This window comes from Parus major, chromosome 1 (genome assembly GCF_001522545.3).
Source record: "Parus major isolate Abel chromosome 1, Parus_major1.1, whole genome shotgun sequence".
NCBI lineage: Eukaryota > Metazoa > Chordata > Aves > Passeriformes > Paridae > Parus > Parus major.
In genome coordinates, this window is record NC_031768.1 from 8389266 (window position 1) to 8410080 (window position 20815).

The 20815-nt window shown below is 39.4% G+C and overlaps 1 protein-coding gene across 5 annotated transcripts in view; it reads right to left on the bottom strand.

Annotated features, from left to right (window-relative positions):
- Nucleotides 1-8110: 8110 nt before the first annotated feature.
- The window catches only part of SYTL5 (synaptotagmin like 5), a 79141-nt gene continuing 66436 nt past the window's right edge, over nt 8111-20815 (bottom strand). For all 5 annotated transcript variants that reach the window (XM_015646889.2, XM_015646882.2, XM_015646848.2 and 2 more), the window contains 5 exons: nt 19989-20150; nt 16825-16933; nt 15285-15420; nt 14214-14422; nt 8111-13623 (listed from right to left, as the gene is read on the bottom strand). In XM_015646889.2, the coding sequence (XP_015502375.1) occupies nt 13481-13623; nt 14214-14422; nt 15285-15420; nt 16825-16933; nt 19989-20150 (759 nt within the window). In that variant the 3' untranslated portion in view covers nt 8111-13480. The remainder of the gene's footprint in view (nt 13624-14213; nt 14423-15284; nt 15421-16824; nt 16934-19988; nt 20151-20815) is intronic.

A 20815-nucleotide genomic window follows, 5' to 3' on the forward strand; every position in this document is an offset into this window, starting at 1 on the left:
CACTTTAAAATCCTAACCAATTTAAGCATATACTAGGGAAATTCCTGTTATGAATAAGTATTTTTAGTAACATTTGCAGTTATTGTGAGTTATTCCCAAAGCTAGATGACATAAAATTGTGATGTATTTATTACATTTTTATAATCTTTATAGTGAATCCATGTTACTGTTATATTGTGTTTAAAAGGTATATAGCAAACTTTTAGTTGCCTTTTTGTAGTAACAGAATAAGATTAAGTTATGTTTTTATTTAATATAGATTAAATGTTAATAGAATTAAGAATAGTCAAGATTTATTATGTTTAGGCTTGAATGTTTTTAAGTTTTATAACTTAGATATTCTTTTAAGGTTAAGTTTTGTTATTTCCTTTTGTTATAATTAATTTTTTTTAAGTTTAAATATTGTTTAATTTAAATTGTTTTATGTTTTATTGGAGACACATGTCCAAACTGCAAAGTATAGTTATTTTCCTAGAGAAATGAAGATAGCCACAACTGAAACAGCTGTGACAGAACACTGATGAACACCTGCTTGTGGATAGAAGTGAATGCAGTCTGTGACACCCTTGACTTCATCGGGAGTTCTATTGGTTGTTGCAATCTCTGCAGTTTTTGTTTGTTATAGCTTTATTATTTTTCAGTGTTTCCAGAATTTTAGGAAGATGTACCGTTGCTGAGGATCGGCTGCCATGGGAGAGGCTTCAGATTAAACCAACTGCTGCATGGCTTAGTTGGTCAGGTACCTAAGGCTCCTCATCATTTGATTTGTACAAATGCATTTTAACAGTTTGCTGTGCTGTAAGCATCTCACAGCTGCTACTATTGAGAACCTCGTTGTAGAAATGAGTTAAGAGGCATCTTTCCAGTTTAAAGCCAGGCCCTGGCCAAGCCTTGACTTTACCTGGATGAAATGTTTGCCAACAGATCCAGATGTTTTCTTTACCAAATCAGTATTTGAGTCACTTTTTGACTCAGCAATTTGACCCTATTAATATGACAGCTGGATCAATATTGAAGTGGGCTTGGAGAATCATTTCCGGAGGTGGTTATCAATCCTTCACTGATTTTTTTTTGTTGTTGTTTCTGTTTGTTTGCAGACTATGGGACGCTGGTGCAGTGTTTTAGTAATTAATAGTAGTTTTATATTACATATGTTATTAATAATGTTTATAATTTGATTGATTTTTAACTGCCATAGATTCTTATTCATTGTGTATATGGTTTTGTGTTAATCTTGATGTGTATGACAGAAGTACATCTCATTTTTATTTTTTTTAAAAAACAGGGGAAATTGATGCCCTAAAAGCATTTAATTAGTGTAATTCATTAACTTCAAGGGGAGAAGTGTCTGTGTTTTGTTGTCAGGTTCAAAAAGGTCACCTGTTCATCTGACCAGACTGTGTGCCTCTGAACACACGAGATCCAGTGAACAGAGATGTCATCACATAGCCTTGGTACTGGTACATATACCAGAGCACGTGTGTTAAAATTAGTTAGATAATAGTTTAAGATAAAGAGCTTAGCCTGTGTAGTAATTGTTATGTTAGTATAAAGTATAAGTATTCCCCCTTCAAGAGCTAGTGTAAATACCTTTGAAAGTTCATTTAACATGAATGCCTTAATTGTGAGTCTACAGGCATGGTGTCATTTGCATGGAACAAACTGCTTATAGTAATTGTGCTGTGTAGAGTCCTGGCCAACTCTCTGCTAACTAACATCCAAAAGTGACAGAACATATGGGTCACTCTGGCACATTGAACTGGCCAAAGGTCAATGTGTTTGAGCCTAGCCACACCTGGAGATCCTTTTTGCACCTCTCTCATAGTAGTCCCTGAATGGGATCCTCCAGCATTTAAAGGTTTAGTTACTAACAAGACTTGACTGAATCAATTGGCAATGTTGCAAGAGTGCAATCGCAATGTTGGCTTCACATTAAGACAACTTGAAGCCTGCTGGCAAGAGAAAATTATCGAAGTTCTCAATGTTACCATAGAGCCCCCAAAACAATTAAATTTGTTAGGTTCCACCAATACCTCAGGTGGATGAATAATGTCTGAACCCCCAACAAAAGCCATTCCAACAAAGTAATGCAGCACTGGGCTGCAGTCAACCCTATAGCTGATCTTGTTACTACCATGGAAAGTAAAGCCTTTATTTACGGTGCAATCTCACAGGACAATTACCAAAGCTTTTACCTAGTTCCATATTTCTAATCTGTGGAGATAGAGCATGGAATGAGATTCCTGCTAGTCCACATAGAAGACCCTGTTATCTTGGGAAACTTACTTTGTTTCCATCCAAGCTTACACCAATTGCTGAATGTAGCTGATAAAATAGAAAACATCAAACAGTCAAAGTGAAGACTGAATGAATTAAAGCTTAGCAACTCTAAAAAGGCTCACTTGTTAGACTAACAAAGAATTGAACTTAACATCCACAATGTTAAGTGAACTTTCAGCCAATATAAGTGTACATCATGCAATATTACAAATCGAAAGAAAGAAAATCGAGCTGCAATTGACTTTTTGCTCTTAGCACAAGGACATGGTTGTGAGGAGTTTGAAGGCATGTGCTGCTTGAATCTTACTGATCATTCAGTCTCCATCCATAAGCAACTACAACAGCTGCAGGATGGGTTACATGCCCTGAAAGAAGACAGTGACCCCATTGGAAGTTGGTTCACCAGCTGGGGCATCACTGGATGGTTGAGGTCTCTTGTGCTAGAAGGGGGACGGACTTTACTTGTAGTGTTAATTGGGATGACAGCTTTAAGTTATATGTTATCTTGTCTTCATAAAAGTATAGAATGAGTCACATCCAAAGCCTGGTTTGTGCAAAAAGAGAAAGGGGGAATTGTTGATTTATTTTATATATTAGTAAAGGCCTGTGCACAAACCAGTCTTTGAATTAAGTTGTGATATTAAAGGCTAAAGTCCTTGAAACCTTCCTGCAGGAGAAAGAGTAAAGCAAAACAATATCCTTGTGTACAGGAGAAAAAATGTAAACCTATTTGCATTAGCCAATAGTAACTAGCTTAGCCCACGGACCCTGTAGAACCCTATATAAGTGCACTAAATATAGAAATAAACGGCGTTCACGTTTACTTCTGTGAGGGGTTGTGGGTAGCTGGTGATCTCTCAGTAGTTTTGCAAACAGATAGTTGTCTAAAATTCCTCTTGGGGTTAAAGTTGTCACTTGATACAAAAGTTTGTTGACAATATCTTTCTGCAAACCATTATAAAAGACATTAGCCTCACATTGAAAGTGTACAAGTGCAACTTGTACACTTTTTAGTTCCACTAAAAAAGTGTCAATCACAGACAAAAAGCATAAGCCAAAGGCAACACTAGCATTGATTTTCAGCAGCAGCAAGGAGAAAATTGGTGATAGCAGGAGCGTGGAAGTCATTGCCACAGGGAATATGATGAAGGAGCAGTGATGAGTGTAGAGGATGGGCAGTAATTACTAAGGCCCATGTACTGCAGTTCTTAATAGGAACATATGTTCTTACCTGCTACACTTCTGGCTTTTAATGTCCAGCAGCCTTGGAGCAGCAGACTTTTTTTCTCCCTCTTCACCTTGGAGACAGACCAGGCTGTTGATTTGATGACAGGGAAACGTTACTCCAGGGAAACGTCATCAAGGATTTGTCACTTCCAGATCTGTGAAAATACTTGTTTGCAAGTCATCACTTTGAAATTAACAAAAGAAGGTCCCCGTTAAATAAAAAAATACCAGGAGGTAATCAAAACAGGAACAAAATTCATTTTTTTATTACGGCACACAGTCTTGAAAATCCACTGCAGGACTACACATCATGCACGAAGAATACTTCTCAGAGGAGTGAAAACTGTGAGTTACAGTTTGGATGCCTGTTCACAGGGTATGATGTGTAATTTGACTGTCTGGACTAGCACTCCAGCATCTGTGCTATTCATTCTTGCTCCTCAAGAACACAGTCTTTTTTCGGCCAAATGCTTGCTTGACTTTGACCATAAAGGTAGAGTTTTAAATTTTACAGTGGTGTCAGCAAAAGAACAGTTTTATCAGCATCTTTAAAGCAATCCTTACCAGAATTTGGTCTTCCCTCTGAAATGGCAAAAGGAAAACAACAAAGGAAAGAAAATTCTTTTAAAAAGATCAGTCCTGCAAGTGAATTAATGAGGGAGTGGATGTGAAGAGAGGTAAGTCACCCTTGACACTGGCTAGCAAAAGCTAGTTTGTGGACTGAAGCATGACAGCGCCAAGGAGGAGCTGTGTGGGGGTATGCTATGTCTTCTGAACAGGATGATCTGCTTCCCAGTGTTAGGAGAGTGTTGTTGAACACTCAAAAGCAGCTATGAAAGCATGGCTTGGCCCTGCAGTGCTGGTGCCAAAGGCCAAAATCGGGATACACCCTGAATTCTGCAGGTGGTGGTGCCAAGTTTGCCAGGATGAGCAACTGAGGGGCAAGGAAGCCCTGGGTTTTCTGGGTGTTGCTGTTAGGAATAATGGGTGAGGGCAGGATTGGTGACAAAAGTCACAGAAATACCATTTGTCTTCCATACCTGACCAAACAAACTGAACCCACTGTAAAGGAACAAGGAGGATAAGGGCCCATGGGGTGGTGGACACAGCTGTACCCCAGGCTGCCTTCCCTCTGCTGCCTAACAGCAGTCAGTGGCTAAGGAAATCAGGGCTGGGCACACCAAGGACATGGACCTGTGGAAGGAGACCAGAGAAGAGCCACTGAGGTGGTCAAAGGGCTGGAGAACCTCTGCTATAGAGACAGGCTGACAGCAGTGGGGCTGTTGAGCCTGGGGAGGAGAGGGCTCCAGGGAGCAGCTTAAAGGGGCTGCAAGAGAGCTGGAGAGGGATTTTCAGAAGGGCATGCAGTGATAGAAAAGACCTGAAGCTGAAGTAGGACAGGTTTACTTTAGGTTTTAGGAAGAAATTCTGAGGGTGATGAGGGCCAGGAATCTGGAGGTGTTCAGGGCCAGGTTGGATGGGGCTCTCTGGAGCTTGTGTAGTAGAAGATTCCCTGCCCACAGGAGGGAGATTGGAACAAGTCCTTTCCAACCCAAGCCATTCTGTAATTCTGTGCCTGTGGAACAGAGGCAGCCCAAGGACACATCCATCCACAGACTGTTGTGGCCCCAGTTCTCTGGTTTAGGTTCTACAGCATGCACATGCTTAGTATTTTTCTGCTCACTTTCCTCACTGAAAAAGGAGAGCAACTGATTTCCAATGATTTAAAATCTATTACAAAAATAAAAGTCTTGGATGAGTCTGATTTCTCTCCTGTATTGCTGTAATTCCAATCTGCTGCTTCTCCATTTTGATTTAGGTACGTAATCAGTGCATCCACTCACCTTTCATGACTGGATGAGCAGGAGCAGGGCTTTACAATCGCTACAATCAGGGAAGTGATTGCAATCACTAGGCTGTTACAGGAAATTGAATTAAGTGGAGGAGAGTGCAGGAGTGATTGGATTACTAGTTATATTCTGCACAGAACATTTATTAAAATCCTGTGATTAAGAAAAGCTGTTCTTGATTAGTAATACAAGGTTTCTGGCATTTTCTGTTGTATGTTTTTGTGGGGAGCAGTGAAAAATATCATGTGCCATCTCTGTTTTGGAGTCAAATCAGCCTGCATGTATGGTATGCAGAGATTTGGTAGAATGGCCTTTTGGGAGTGTTTGAACAAGGGATTTAGTGTTTCTGGCTTTAGCCCAGCATTTATATATGCAAATATATTCCAGTAACTCATTCTGTACACTTCTGGTCACAGAAAAACAAAACTGCATAAGCAAGGTTCAATATCTATCCCTGTGCACTTTTTTATTAAAGGTTTCACAGAAAATTCTCCTCCTTCCAACTTAAACTGGCTGGAGTCTCTTTTGTACCACCAGCACAGCTCTTCTTGACATAGCTCTAATCCTATCACTGTTGTTAAAATGCAAATCTGATTGAAAACATGAATATTAGACCTGCCATAAGTCTTATCCTTTCCATCCCACCTCCAGGCTGTTCATGGCAGGAGATGTGACACATCACAGTGTGTAGACACAGTCATGGGCTGGAGGTTCCTACATAAATCTGGAGGTTCTGACTGTGAACCAGAAGACTTCAGTTATTTCAGATGAGAAAAGAATTATTGTTCCTGACGTGCAGCACCTTTTACAAACAAAACTATTGAGAGAAATTGTGGGAGGCAGCAGTTTCTCAGCAAAGAACTATTTGTTAAGGGCCTGATTTTCCCCAGATTCTACCTGATAATCCACCTAATAGATGAGAAAAACCCCTGCTGTTACACACCTCATCTAGCCAGAGGAGAGACAAAATTTGAAGTTGCACATCCCTATTCTTGAAGTTTAAAGCCTTTTGGGACAGTGTTGTGTTTTAATGAAAACACCAATGAAGCTTTACAGCTCTTCTCTAAACAACCAGAACATGGGACTTCATTACAGCTCAGTACTTACATAAGGGCATGAGTCAGACTGCATCACATAATTAATGAAAATGCAGAGGCTAAAGAGTAACCTGGAGTATATTTAAATACTCTTACGATCACAATGCACTTTTTAAATTGAGGTGGGGGCATAATAGAGCTCAGGCTGTGCAATCTCAGTGCCTGATCACTCCCAGCCACACACCACAGTCTGTTCCTGCTGTACATCCACAGGAAGCAAAAAGGGCTTCACACCATCCTCTAGCCCATGTAGCTGCTGCCCATTTCTCTCTCCCCATTTGTGGCCGGAGGATATTCTTATGGTAGCTTGGTGAAGGGAGCAGTGGGAAACCAGCTGCAGATGTTGGAAGGAGAGAGCATCAAGGCTGCCTGGGCTAGAGGAGCCAGTGGGGACATGGGCAGCTGAGGAGAGCACATACATTTTTTCCTCTGGCCTCTTTCAAGCAGTAACCCAGCTGCTGCATGCTCTGTGAAACACAGAGGGAACAAATGGGAATGCCGGTGTCCATGCAGAATGTGCTAGTGCATATCTAGTTACCAACGTGTCTCCCATTGCCACCCATGCAGCCAGAAAGTAACCAAAACCTGAATTTCAATAATTAGGATGTCCCATACTTCAAATTTACCAGGAGAATTTGTTGTCTACCACCTCAAAGAGAAGGGGAGGAGGAACTACACTTCAGTTGTACAGGAGTGACAGAGGTGTCTTCCAGACCCTCAAGCAACTCCTTGAGTACAGCCCTTAGCAAAGGTACAGAGAGCAGAGAAACAGCAGGAGGGCTCTTCCCCTACCTGCAGCTGCCTTCCAGTTTTTTGGGTGTCTGACCTGCCCATAAAGGCCAAAACCAGCACAGGGATGAGCTAGACAAGAGTGGAGTGAGGGCAAAAGACCCTGTGCCCAAACCACACCGAGAGACCACTGAGCCCTGCTGACCTGCTCTCCCCTTAACCCAGGCACAGGACCTGAGCCAGGCTTCCAGACTGTCCAAAGTGAGCAGAGGCAGCACAAGCCCAGAGCCCAAGAGCAGGGTTTGCCTCCTTTCTCACTGGCAAGGCACAGCAAGACACAAAAGCCCAGGGAACTGGAGAACCACAAGATGTAAGAGAGCCCCAAGCTCTGAGGTGAGTTAGAGTGAACATGACTCTGCTGAAAATATAAGCTGAGCGGTCAAATGCTTGTTGATTTTTCTTATAATAAAAAAATAAATCAGGGCCAGAAATGACAGAAAATAGGCAATTTGAACATACCTGGATTTTCAGGTGGGCAGGACCTTGAACTAGGGAAGAGGCAGGAGATTCAGAGGTGGAGGGGAGGACCTGGTGAACAGGCAGAGTTAATATACATGTAAAATAATTTCATAGCAAGGAGGAAGAGAACACCATATTTCCTTTTTTCCTTAGAATTGCATATTTAAAAGAAATGAGATTTAATGTTTATGAAATAAAAAATAGCTTAATTTCTACACTTTAAGTGTTTTTAAGACAAAAAAAAAAAAAATAAGAGATAGACACCATCAGTGGAGTCCCACCTCCGAAGACATGCCAGGCCCCTTGCATTAGTCATCAAGTGATGTCTTTACCTCAGTGAGATAATATGGGATATTTCTGGGAGACATAGTTTCCTGTAGTTCATTTTAGGAGAGACAAAGACACAGCAACGTTTCAGTATTTTAATTTAAAAGACATAACAGAAATTTTGACAACATCTGCAAATGTCTTACCAGCCATCTTTGTCCACAAAACAATGTACAATGCACAGTACAAAAATGTTCTCAGCAGAAAACATTGCTTTGTCTCAATTTGGGCAGAGCTTCACATACTGCAGTGCCATTTACTGCTACTACTGTTCATGTCCACCAGAATAATTAAACAAATTGCTAGCAACAGATTTTAAGCAGAACAAAGGCAGCACAAGGGATATGTGACATTCTCTAATTGCTGCAACAAATGAATATGCTTGGCTTTAGGCAAACCTCCATAATTAAAGTATTCTGAAAAATATACAGAGAGCTGTCAGGAACAGTAGCACACAGCCATGTAAATATTATTGCCACAAAGTAGAATTGCTGAAATAAATAATCTAAATAAAAGGTCAAGATGCAGCCAGGGCAAGTTTCAAAAGCAACCTAAAAAGTCACCTAAAAAGCAAGCTGAGATTCAGTTTCCAGTGTCAATATACACAGTATAATTAACACTGTATTTATTATCACTTATTAAATAGCATTTGCATACATGAAATCATCAGGGAGGAAATTCACGGGCACAGTGCTCAGGTTCTGTTAGCGTGCTTCTCAGCATCTCCTGCTGAGCTATGGTAAAGGGCATCACTGCAAATGAAAGTCTGCATCCTGTTCTGGAATTCACCATCATTTCTCTAGGGTTCTCAAATGTTAACTTTACTGGGGGTAGAAAACTAAAAACTAGTTTTTAAGTTTTAAACTAAAAATCAGCCTTTTAAAAAAGTTTATAGAGTACATGGGTCTGCTCTCAGAAGATGCTTGTTTCTGTCAAGGTGGCAAGGTGCTGAAAATCAGTACTGTGTGTTAGCAAAGGAAAATTTCAGTCTTAACCTCATATAGAAGAAAACAAGTGGGGCTGTCCCATCACCTCTGCATGCTGCCTCCTCCCAGATACTGGGGATCAATGTCCAGGGAGAGCCTCCAGCTCAGGGCTGCTGAAACAAAGGGAAGAGAGAACCTTGCAAAGATTCAGGTACAACTTACTGTCTTGTGTGAGCCCACAAACTAGACAGCTGTGGAAACAGGACTCTGATCTCTTCTCCAAAGCTGTAAGAGACCCAGCAGCTTTTCTCCTCATTGATGCTACAGAGCAAACTGCAAACTTTACATTCCTGAAGCTGGGTGATGTGCAGAGCCATCAAGAAGTGAAAATTAAGCCAGACTAAAATGAAACTCTGCTGTAATTTCTCTTTATCAACTGGGACCAGTGGATGTTCAAAGGCTGCTCTGCTGTTCTAGCTGAGTTGATATTTTGCAGAATACAATTTAGAATAATTGCATTTAGCAGGGATTAACCAGTCAGGAAAAGAAAAATCAAAAATTAATATATAAAAATGCTTCAATCATGCTGCCTCAGCATAATCTGCATTGGAAGAGGCATAGAAGAAAAAGCTTCCAGTCTAATGTACCATGATCAAAACATGCTCACCATCCCAATGCTTTCTCTCTCAAACCGTTACAGCTGGAAAAGAAGGATGAAAATGGGGCATCTGAAAAGCATCCAGGGAGAGCAGTGGCACTTGAATTAGCATTGGAAGATGGCAACAGCAGCCCTCAGTCTTTACAGCTTTCCTCTCATCTCACCCAAGTGTAACATGGTGGAAGTAGAGGAGGCAGGAAGGACATTTCAAGCCTATTTTACCCTGGTTTTGGTATCTCAACGTGGATGCAGGTTTAGAAGCCTGAAGTCCCTTCCCCCACCTCCATACCACTGATAGAGAAAACCAGCAGAGAGCAGGGCTGGCTGCCAAAATCTGTTGGCAAGGCTTGGAAAGCCCTCGGCATCAGCTCTTTTTGATAGTAATTGGTTCTGTCTATAGATGTGCTTACTGGCCCAACTTGAACTTTTACAGCAAAAGTTGCATTTTTATTCTTCTTTAATAGGTTGAACCCTTAAAGTTTAATCACAAACCTTGCTACAAAAATATGTAGCAGAGTAAAATGTATTTTGTAACGCATTTTCTACCATAGGGCAGATTTCTCCACTGGTGCAGCTTCAGTTGTTCAGGTCTTTGTAGAAAAAAATTAATGAAAGATCAGCTCTGCTGTATCTGTTTACTCAGAGAAGGAGTTTTATGAATCAGTGTTAAAATTGTGGCTATTTCCTCCTAAAAATTAGGTTTGAATAAACCATTCATGCACCTTCAATACCATAAACACAGATAGAAAAGGAAGGCTTTGGTCTAATTCCTGGCTTTGTCTTTTTTTGTTCAGCCTGGTAACACTCAGTACATGATGACACACAATTATGGAAAAATAATTCAAATATCCGGGAAACAAGAAATCACATCTGCAGTTAATCATCTTGTTCTTTTTCCAAACCATAAACCACCTTTACAGAAGAAGAGAACAAAGAGACATAATTAAATGTGACATTTTCCACAAATCAGATGATTCCTACAAATGAGCTGATAACATCAGAGAACAGCAAAACTTTCCAAATGGCTCCAGCGTTTATCTGGTGCTCATCATCTCCCTGAGGCTCTGGTGAGTGTGGCACCATGCTGCAGAACTGTCCCTGCTAACCCAGGAGGTCATTTCACTGTTCTACCCCAAACCCCACCAATGGCAAACACCACCACCTCGGCCAGAGCTCATTCCCAGGAGAAACTGTTCCTTCCACAGCTGGACTGCAGCCTGTCATTTCATGTGTGGGCTCAGAGTGACATTTGGGCATTTTGGAAAGAAGAGGCAGAGCTTAAAGCCCATGTATGTGCTGGGTGACACTTCCCAGATGAGTCCATTCATCACAAACTCTGCCTCAGGACCAAATTGGGCAGAAGTTGAAGCAGTGAAATACAAATTTTTTTTTGTTTCAAACCAAGTCGTGGTTTACCTAAAATATTCATGCTTAGGAGGTTAGGAAGTACCATTCAGAAATTAGGCAAACACTTGTACTCCATGCAAAAGCAAATTCAATTTAATATTATTTTAAGTTTTTTCAGTTTGGCAAATGAAAAAATGCCTATTCCAAGGTCCAGCTTGGAAGGGCTTTTTTTGTTATTATTTTTGCCATTTTCGCCATCAAAATTAATCAGAGCAAACCACTCAACAGACCAACGTTCCTCTACAACTCGAGCTGGAATTTTACCTCAAAGAACATTTCCCTTAGATTCAGAAAGTTTATCTGTTTGAAACAACTTCTAGCAAAAGAAAAAAAAAACCCAACACATTTGTGCCAATATGTCAATGTAATGCCATTGTTCCTAAAATAAATTCAGCTTTGTAGTACAAACAACCAAGACAACTCAAAAAAATTCTGTTAAAGAGAGGTAGTTTAGGTGTCAAAAGCTTGGTTTGGTTTCACTTGGGAAGATACTGATAAAAAATTAATACTTAAAGACAGACTATTTTTATAAGAACAAGGTCATAAAATGTTGTGTGCTTGATATTTGTGCTCTTATTTATCAGCTCACAGCATCTGCAGCACAGAATGACAGAATTATTTAGGTTAGAAAAATTAAAAGCTAAAAGCAAATTAGACTTCCCTGACTACCCAATTTGAGCTGAACTTCAGAAGAAAATGAAGAAAATATAAAGAAGGAAAAGTAAGTCAGTTTTCTTGGCTAACCACTGACATTTGGTTCCAAATCTGAGATTCTCTAGGAGAATTTTCATTTTCAAAGATGACTTGGTAATTTCAGAAAATGGTGAGTCTTCATCTGGGCAAACATTACCTCCAGTGACTTTTAAAAGTCATATCCGAATTTTGAAATAACTTATGCAAAATGAAGAAAAAAAAATTATTAAAACTACTGTTTTCAGCACTAATAAATACTTTATTTTATCCAATAATATTATGATTTTAGAAGATTGGCTGTGAACTTCCCTGCAGTTTCCAGCCACTCCCACAAAAAAACAGCATAAAATATCTGAAAAAGAAAGAAATTAATGTTACATTTTAAGGTTTTGAATTCAGCTCTAAATACATGTACATAATTGTACACTAGGACAACTACAGATATCAAAATCTCCAGTTGTAGTTGCTTAGCTATCAGTTCATATTCTAGATTTCTTGTAATAAACTTTGGGGTAAAAATCAAAACGTAGGAATTGCCACTGATTAATTTATATATAGAATTTATAAATAGAAAGCTGTGTTCTAATTGTGGAAAATTCAGAAGAAATGCTGTTCACTCAGTTTCCTGATCTTCCTTTGTCTTATACTTGGAGGAATCACAAAATTACTGTTGAACAGTTGTTAAGGTTAATAAGATTAAAGATTGTGTTGGGCAAGACCTACTCATCACTACATCCTCTGGGGGATGTTCAGGAGAAAAAATGTCCTGCTTGGGTTATAATTAATGTGCATGGGCCTGAATAGGACCACAGCCCATTCAGAGAAGATTTTACAGTTATGCAAATCATTTTGGTATGTGTTTTAATCCCATTCTGTTCTATACAATCTGTTGAATCAAGTTTTAGCTAACTGTCCAAACCTAGCATGTGTTTCATCTCAGCAACACATCAGATGGGAACTGGCATGTGGACATATTCCCTCTGTTCAATGACATCAGAAGGTCTTGGCTAGAGCTGTCAACTGCAAGAAAAACACAGTAGCATCGTGTAGTCCTGGAAAGGGAGGATTTGTTATGATTTATTTTCATTAGAGGATCTTTGATTATGATGAACCAAGTCTGCCTTTTATACACGTGCATTAAAATACCCAGAGGATGCCAGGCCCCCAGCACTGCCTGCCAGCTGTCTGTTTCTAGGGTGCAGCACACAGCATTGGCCCTGCTTGGTTGGGTTTGGTCCCAAGCCTGTTGTGCTGCACCTCTGCACAGCCCAACAAGCAAACACAATAAAGAAACAGTTTCTTGTCCTTCATAACGTTATGGCTTCTTAAATTACAAACACCAAAGCACAGACTCTCAATCTGCTTGTGCTGTGCCACTGTTGCCTTCTGGGCTGTCTCTGAGCCAGGAGATTCATAAACCTGACATTACTCACTAAATGACCAGCGAGAGAATTTGCTCACTCTGAGCAGCCCACAGGCAGAATGTTCATCAGCTGCACACCAGCCACCAGAAGGGACAGAGAAAGCCAGTCTGATCTCTGTACAAGGTATCCAGCTCTCAGTGGCTTCAGGAGAAACAATTCACACAAGAAGCCTGGGTAAAAAAACATGAGCATGAAAGTGCAGAATGCATTAAAATCTCACTCAGAGCCTTAATATCCAAGGCAAAGGGTACAACCCTTCTCATGTTCAAATGGGCAAGGTGACAAGAGCCTGGGCACCACTAAAGCCAGGGGTACTTGTGGCACCCTCAGTAGTTAAAGTCTTTCAGAGTCTGCGTTTTCCCATGCTGGATCTCAGCATTAACACCCCTTCCACTGCAGCTCCTGGACTGTCAATCATCTTCTGCCAGAGGTGCTGCTCTTCCCCTTGAGAGTCCATCCAGTCAACCTCCTTGCCATTGCTTACACCTGACAATTGTAAAAACATGAGGGAATTTGCCATTTTAGGAAGCAGCTGGATAAGGTCACTGCTCATTTACTGCAGCGTACAAGAGAAATGATAAGCACTTTACACTTCCACCTGTACAGGGAGCTGTACTGAAAACAGGCAGCGCCTGGAGAGCACCAGTTTGTCATTGAACTCCTTCAGGCACACAGGCAGAGGCTCATAAACCTCCCCACACTGCACCACGAACAACTTTTTGGAACAGATTCACACCTCTTCCAGCTCACACCATCAGCAGCAGAAAGGCCACTGCTGGGCAGTAGTTGACCCCTTCTCACTGGGATGCTGAGGAATTCTTCCTAAGGTATTCACAGTTCTTTTAGACTGTGCAGAAATACAAATGGACACATAATTTCTGTGTCTCAGCAGAGGAAAGAACTAAATTATCTACAGCTTATCTACCCGTTGCCTTTTCTCCATTTTCAAGTTCCACAACTTCCCATATATTTTCAAAACACTCAGTAACATTTCTGTCCTCCACACACATGGATCACATGGGGTAAAAGAAAAAGAGCAGAATAAGAACAGCAGCATCAGTCAGATGGGACCTTACCATTTCCAGTGCTCAAACGGACACCTCCCAAAAAAATATTACTGGAAAGCGACTCCTTGTCCCACACAGTCAATTCCAGGCAAACATTCTGTATGTCCTTTGAATTCAAGCCACTGAAGGCAAAGGTGTGATTCCACTGAGGGTTCACACTCTTTTTTACTATGGGAGTTTTGTGTTTTGTAGCTTTGCTGTCATCTGGGAGCAGGTATCTGGGAGATAAAGAAAAGGAAAATGAATATGCAAATGCATTTTCACATAGTATTCACAATATATTACAATCATGTAGAGGCTCAAATGGGATCAGTACCCCATCTTCCACTGGTATTAAGTATCTACCTCAAGTGCTTGTTTTGCATTCGTGCTCCATTTATTCTCATACCTACAGTATCAGTTACCACAAGAAGAAATTGGAATTAGGTATCCTTGCCCCAAGTCTCAACCACAAACTTTTTGTTTCAGTGAGGTTAAATACAGAGTCATAAAAACATTGGCTAGAAGGGACCTCTCTGGAGCCAGTTTCCATCTCAAAGTGCAAGAAGAGATTGTCCAGAAAAAAATGACAATTACTTTCTCTACTTCAAATGTATGTGCTGAGTGATAGCTTTAAGCACAACAGAAGATCAAGATATTCATTCTAAGCTCCACCAGGGAATTAAAAACAGGATTTTTCCTATTTAGCAACAACACTCAAACCATTACTATGAATTGGAACATATCTAGAAATCAGCAAGCCTGAAAACTAGTATTCAGAGCAAATGCTGGAAAAGAAAATATGTTTTAAGATACCTACTACTTCCTAAATGTAATATTTAAAATGTATAATCTACAGATATGAGAAATCCATTTTAATGAGAGATGCAGGATTATGTTCATTTTTTCAAATCACAAGCATTCTTTGTAGTTTGGATTTTGAGTGTCCAACACAAAATGCTGTGTATCTAAAACCAAAAACAAAATATTGTCATACTATGTAAATTTTTTGTGTACCCCCATGCTTATATGCATGTGACACATATCTTAAATTAGATCCAGTGCAATCATTTAAAAAAGGAGAGGAAAAAACCCACAAACCCTTTCACAAAAGTATCAGATGTGCCTCCTGATTTCACTGCTGTTAAATTCTTTGCTTCTTTGATGAGGACTTCTAATATGCCTCCAGATGGCAGATGAGAATCTCCTTTTTTTCCTTTTTTGAAGCCTCTCTTTCCTAAGCATAGAACAATGTTGCAAAATTACAGTCAGAAATTATATATACACTGTAAGACTGGTTTGGAAATGTAAATTGGCTAAATTTTTAAAAGTAATTTATTGCAATGGGATTAAAGAATTCCTTATTAAGACAGGGCAGAAAATCACTCCATATTTGATAAAGAACTCGACCAAGGACTAGCTAGCTAATCCTTGCAGGACACAACAACATGTTCTATCTGAACTCCTGTCCCAGTATAAGTATTTGAGGGTTTCTATGCTGAACATGAAAATTTCATGCCCAGTAAATCCTGCCTTCTTTTCAGAATCCACTTCCAGTGCTGATGTTAAGGCGGCAGCAGAGATTGTACACACTAATTCAGGCTGAAAACATAGGGGAAAGAAAATCAGGAGTGATGTTAAAATGTACTAATTTTAAAAAATGCAGACTGCATCTGGACTGAGCTGACAACAATGAGCTTTTAGAGAGCCAACCTTGAGTAAACCTTACTACTGGTAGAGGGAATATCATCTGTCATAAAAAAAAGAAGAGAAAGAAAGAAATCTGATCTATCAAATGCAAATGCTAACAAGCAATGCTGTCATGAAGGCAGTGATTTACCTGCATCTGGTATATCCATGTGCACTCAGGTGCTACCCAGTGATTGCTCTCACTCCAAAGGATTGATGTTCCTCATGCTAATACAATGCAAAGAGATAGTAGCTCTTTTCCCTTGTTCACTGCTGATGAAAATAATTGCTCACCCTAAAGAACTCAAATACTATTTTACAGGACTAAATTGCAGCAGTAATACAGTAAGACTGAGCAGAGGAAGAGCAGTGTGAAAAAAGGGTGAAAATGAGGAGGCACATTAAGGTGAATTAAGCATGAAGAACTAAGTGAAGTCTATTACTTGATCAGCTAAACACTGTATATGACTGGCTGAAAAAAGAACTCTCTGGCTACAATGCAGACAATTTATTTCTCAGTGGCTGCCCTTGATCACGTTACCTAATGTCTGAATTTTTTTTAAAATGTAAGTCAGAGCCTTGCATCAACCACTGACTGCATATTCCTCTTCCTTTCTCTCTCCTTAAGTTCAGTGTTACAGAAAAGGATGAAGCAAAAGAAACATTCATGTGGTTCAGAATTTTCTCATGTAAGTATTGAAGCCAGGTTGAATAAGGCCTTGAGCAACCTGGTCTAATGGAAGTTGTCCCTGCTCATGGCAGGGAGGTTGGGACTAGATGATGTTTCAGGTCTATTCCAACCCCTTAACATTCTGTGGTTCTAAGAACAAGCCTATTAAAGTATGATTTCAATCTTCACCAGTACCATTATTTGGTAAGTCATTTCTAAGTAAGGATTTTTAATATAACATCATCATATGATTTTTAAAATCATTACTAATGTTTGTTTTACCTTGAAACTGCCCCAGAGGAAGCATTAGGTTTCTATCTGGAGGAATATAACGTAAAACCACTGTCAGTTCTCCCTTGTATTGAAGCCCAAAATCTGTCACAACCTCCATCTGAAGAGAAAGCAAACAAACCAACCAGAAATCCAGCCAAGGTTAATCATTCAACTTCTTCTTTTGATTTTAGTTCTGTTGAAAAATATCAACGCATCCATGTAGTGTTTTAAACACTTTGTAAACCCATCAAGATGTACCAGCCCACTTCAGATAATTAGGCATTCCAAATTGGAGGCAATCACATTTTAGAAAGCTGTCTGAGCTAGGGAATACAAGCTCTCAGAAAAATAAACCCATGTGGCACTAGACACTGTTCAGTGAACACACAGAGAAGAGAGTTACCTAGCATGAGTAAGTGAAAAAAAAAAAACAACAGCAAAAACCTCTCAGACTTATTTCTGAGTATATAAACTGTAACTGATTTATGCTGATAGTCAGCCCTTATTTTCACCAGTCAGCATTTAGAAAGTAGTTAGTTTCATGCATTTTAGAGAAGTAATTCCTGAGTCACTCTGAATAGATGTGTAGGGAACAAAGGTGAGGGAGAGCAGAGTGCAGCTTTGAAACAGAAAAAATTTTAAAAACTGTTATTTCCAGTATCCTTTTCCTTTTCTACACAGCTAGTGTTTCTGAATTTCTACTTTTTTTTTTTTTTTTTTATAAATGCTTTAATCTTACCCAGAGAAATGCAATCGATGCTCTTCAGTCTATCCTTGCTAAAATAATATTAGTCCTTCATTGGCAGGGCACTGAACTTCCATTCACATTGTAGGAAGTTGGAAACTGCATTTTAAAAACACTGGATGGTACACAGAGAGATCTAACTTCACTGCTGGAGGTGGGACTATTCAGATGCTCTCAGCAGCCTGCTCTGGTGAGAGCTGTCCCTGCCCATGGCAGGGGATCAGAACAGGATGATCTCTAAGGCCCCTTCAACCCTTCAAATATGATTTCTCTACATGCTTCAGTGCTTAGGTTTGGGTACAAATGAACAAATCCTTCCTGATTTCTTTAGAGGGACAAAGGACAAGGATAAAGGGAGAGGCACCACAGAAGCCTTTAAAGAACTGTTTATGGAGGAATGTCTAATCTGTGAATGTATTACTCTGAGACATATTCAGCTTTTTTCCTGACACTCCACGAAGGTCAAATTCTATTACCAAGAGAAAGCAAGCAAAAAAACCCCACCAGGAATTCCTAAGGTGTATGCAGAGGGTCAGCATTGCCTTCACCTCAGACTCCAGGCTGAGACACTGACCACGTTCACTGGGGCTAAATCTGTACCCAAGGATAGGACAGAGAACAAAACAACTTTAGTCATAGCAACAGGGCCCTTTTGAGACTTTGAAGCATTTTTAGAGGCACAGAGGCACTGCTGCACTGACAGAAAAACAGTCCTGTCTCACACCAGTGTCCAGTGCCAGCTGCTACAACAAAGGACTAAAGAAAACCTGTAGTAAATGGCTGTGGAATAATTTACACATCTACATTTTGCCAGTCAGGCAGCTCACTTATGGCCTAAACTAAGCAAGTTTAGGATCAAGCTTCCCATAAAGGCATCAAAGGTTATTTTGTGTTTAGTTCAACCAGTGAACAAGCAATGGTCTAAGTCCTAATGTCAGAAAAAATTTGTCAGCCTGTCCCCCAAACCCACATATAACATGACTATATACTCTGTCCCCTCTTTTGCCACAGAACTATTTTCTCTACTTTTTCTGACTTAACCACACTCCTCTGGAGAACAGATCTCTCAATGCTCATAGAAGAAACATGTCTTCAAGTCTCCAACCTTTTCACTAAAGCAGCTAAATGATTTATAAAACAAACAAAGCACTGTAATAAATCCCAGAAAATGTTTTATTGCCATTCCTTCATTCCTGTCTCCATCAGACAGTCCGTATAGGAGAACAGTGTGTATTTTGTGTGGATATTAACCAGTGTCTCATTTTTGTTAATTCAAAAAGCAATAACTGATTTTTTTTAAAATATCATCCTTGCTGATCAAAAACCTTAGCAGTGTTTTAAGTTTAGAAACATTATTGGCAACAGCTTAGGAGGCAGACAAGACCAATTCTGTGTTTGCTTTCTTTGACAGTAAAAGAAGTAATTTAAAAATCCTTTAATGGGTTTGGAAATAATCAGATACCACTTTCCAGCTGGACTGGCTGAAATGCTTAATGCCTCATTACTTATTTTCCTGAGCAGGACAGCTTCATAACTTTTTTGGTTATTTTCCCATTAGGATTAAAAGAAATTACCTAGAAATTAATTTCAGAGCAAACAGATCCATCTCCCACCTGACAGAAAGGTAAAAATTAAACACACTCTTCTGAAACTCAAAAGATAATATGATTTCCTTAAATATAATGAACATAGAAAAACCAAATCATGTAATCAATCTTGACAATATTAGCTGGACACCTTATTTTTTTTTAACTAGAAAAATACACTTTCTTTAATGTCAGTCTAAACCCCTGGAATTCCTGGGGATTACAGCTGCTGCAGAGGCAAGCAAGACAGAGGCCTTTAATCCTCTAGTTTAGAACAGCTCTTTGAATCTCTTCCAAAAGTTAACACCTTTGCCAAAGCAGGGGAGCCCTGGGCACAGAGGTCACCTTATCCTTCACTAAATACAGGGCTCTGTTTCAGTTAATTTTCTGGCTGAGAAGCCTTATCTTGTGCCCTTCTAGTTAAGGTGAATGAGAGATTAAGTTGTTTTGTCACATTATTATTTTGAACAGAAAAAAATAAGGCTTATTTCTTTAATAACCTCTTAAAGGTTGGGTAGAGGGGAATGGTAGGAAAGTGCTATTTTAAAAAATTAATGGATTTACTAAGTAATTTTTTTATTGGAGTTTATTGCAGGATGAACTTACAGTTTATTGCAAAGCTTTTTTTAAATTGTTTTTAAGTAGTAATAACTTCATATGTGAAATTTTCATGAATACTTTAAAACCAGTAGGCTTTTACTGAATTAAGAACAAGTAATATTTTATATTGTCATATTAGACACTTATGAAGTCCTGCTTTATAAACAAATTCCAAAGGAAAAAATAACTAACTATTGCTAAATTTGCTTCACAGCACTTTCACCAGTCCTGGAAACGCTTACCTTGGGCTGGAGCACAAACCACTCATCGCCCTGATTTTCAAAGTTCCAGGAATCAAATGGAATTTCCACTTCCCCAAGGAAGCTGTTACGCCCAAACCTGTCATAGTGCCAGACAGAAATCTGCAGGGTCCTGGTTTCCAGCTGTGACTGACTGATGACATACTACCAACAGAAAAAGACAAAAAGAAACTCTCAGAATAAGCAGAAATAATATTTTCCACTGAGCCTTTTATGGCTCTAGCTCAGTTTCACCAAGCCCACAGCACTTAACAAATGGAGCATGAAAGAAAGATTTGTTTTCCTTGCAAACAAGATTGATCTAGCCAGAAAGATCATAATGTTAATGTGAAATCTTTTTTTGCTGCATACATTCAGTGATAATTTATGTCACTTTCACTATTGTGGCTTTTTAAAATTATTATTATTTACTGGGTATTTATGACTATATAGTAAATTATGACGCTTAAAAAAATGATCCTGTTAATTCCCTACAAATTTATATAAAAGAAGCAGATCAACATCTAGGTTGATAAAAAGAAACCCCACTGGTTCTTTTATCCCTAAAGAGAGTCTGCTGAACACTGTTTTCCAGAAAGCATCCTCTCATTTCCAATTTTTTCTTTGTAGCTTACAAAAAAATTCTTCTAAAAACATGTACAGCAGCATCTGCAAGGCATGCATGGAGTCTATCAGAAACCATTGTTGAGTTTGAAAACGAAAAAAAATCATCTCTAGCTATTAATATATCAAACTATTAAAAAACTCACATTGCAGTCTAGCAAATGCACAGAAAATTATAAACATCTGGAATTCTGGCTCTTCACACT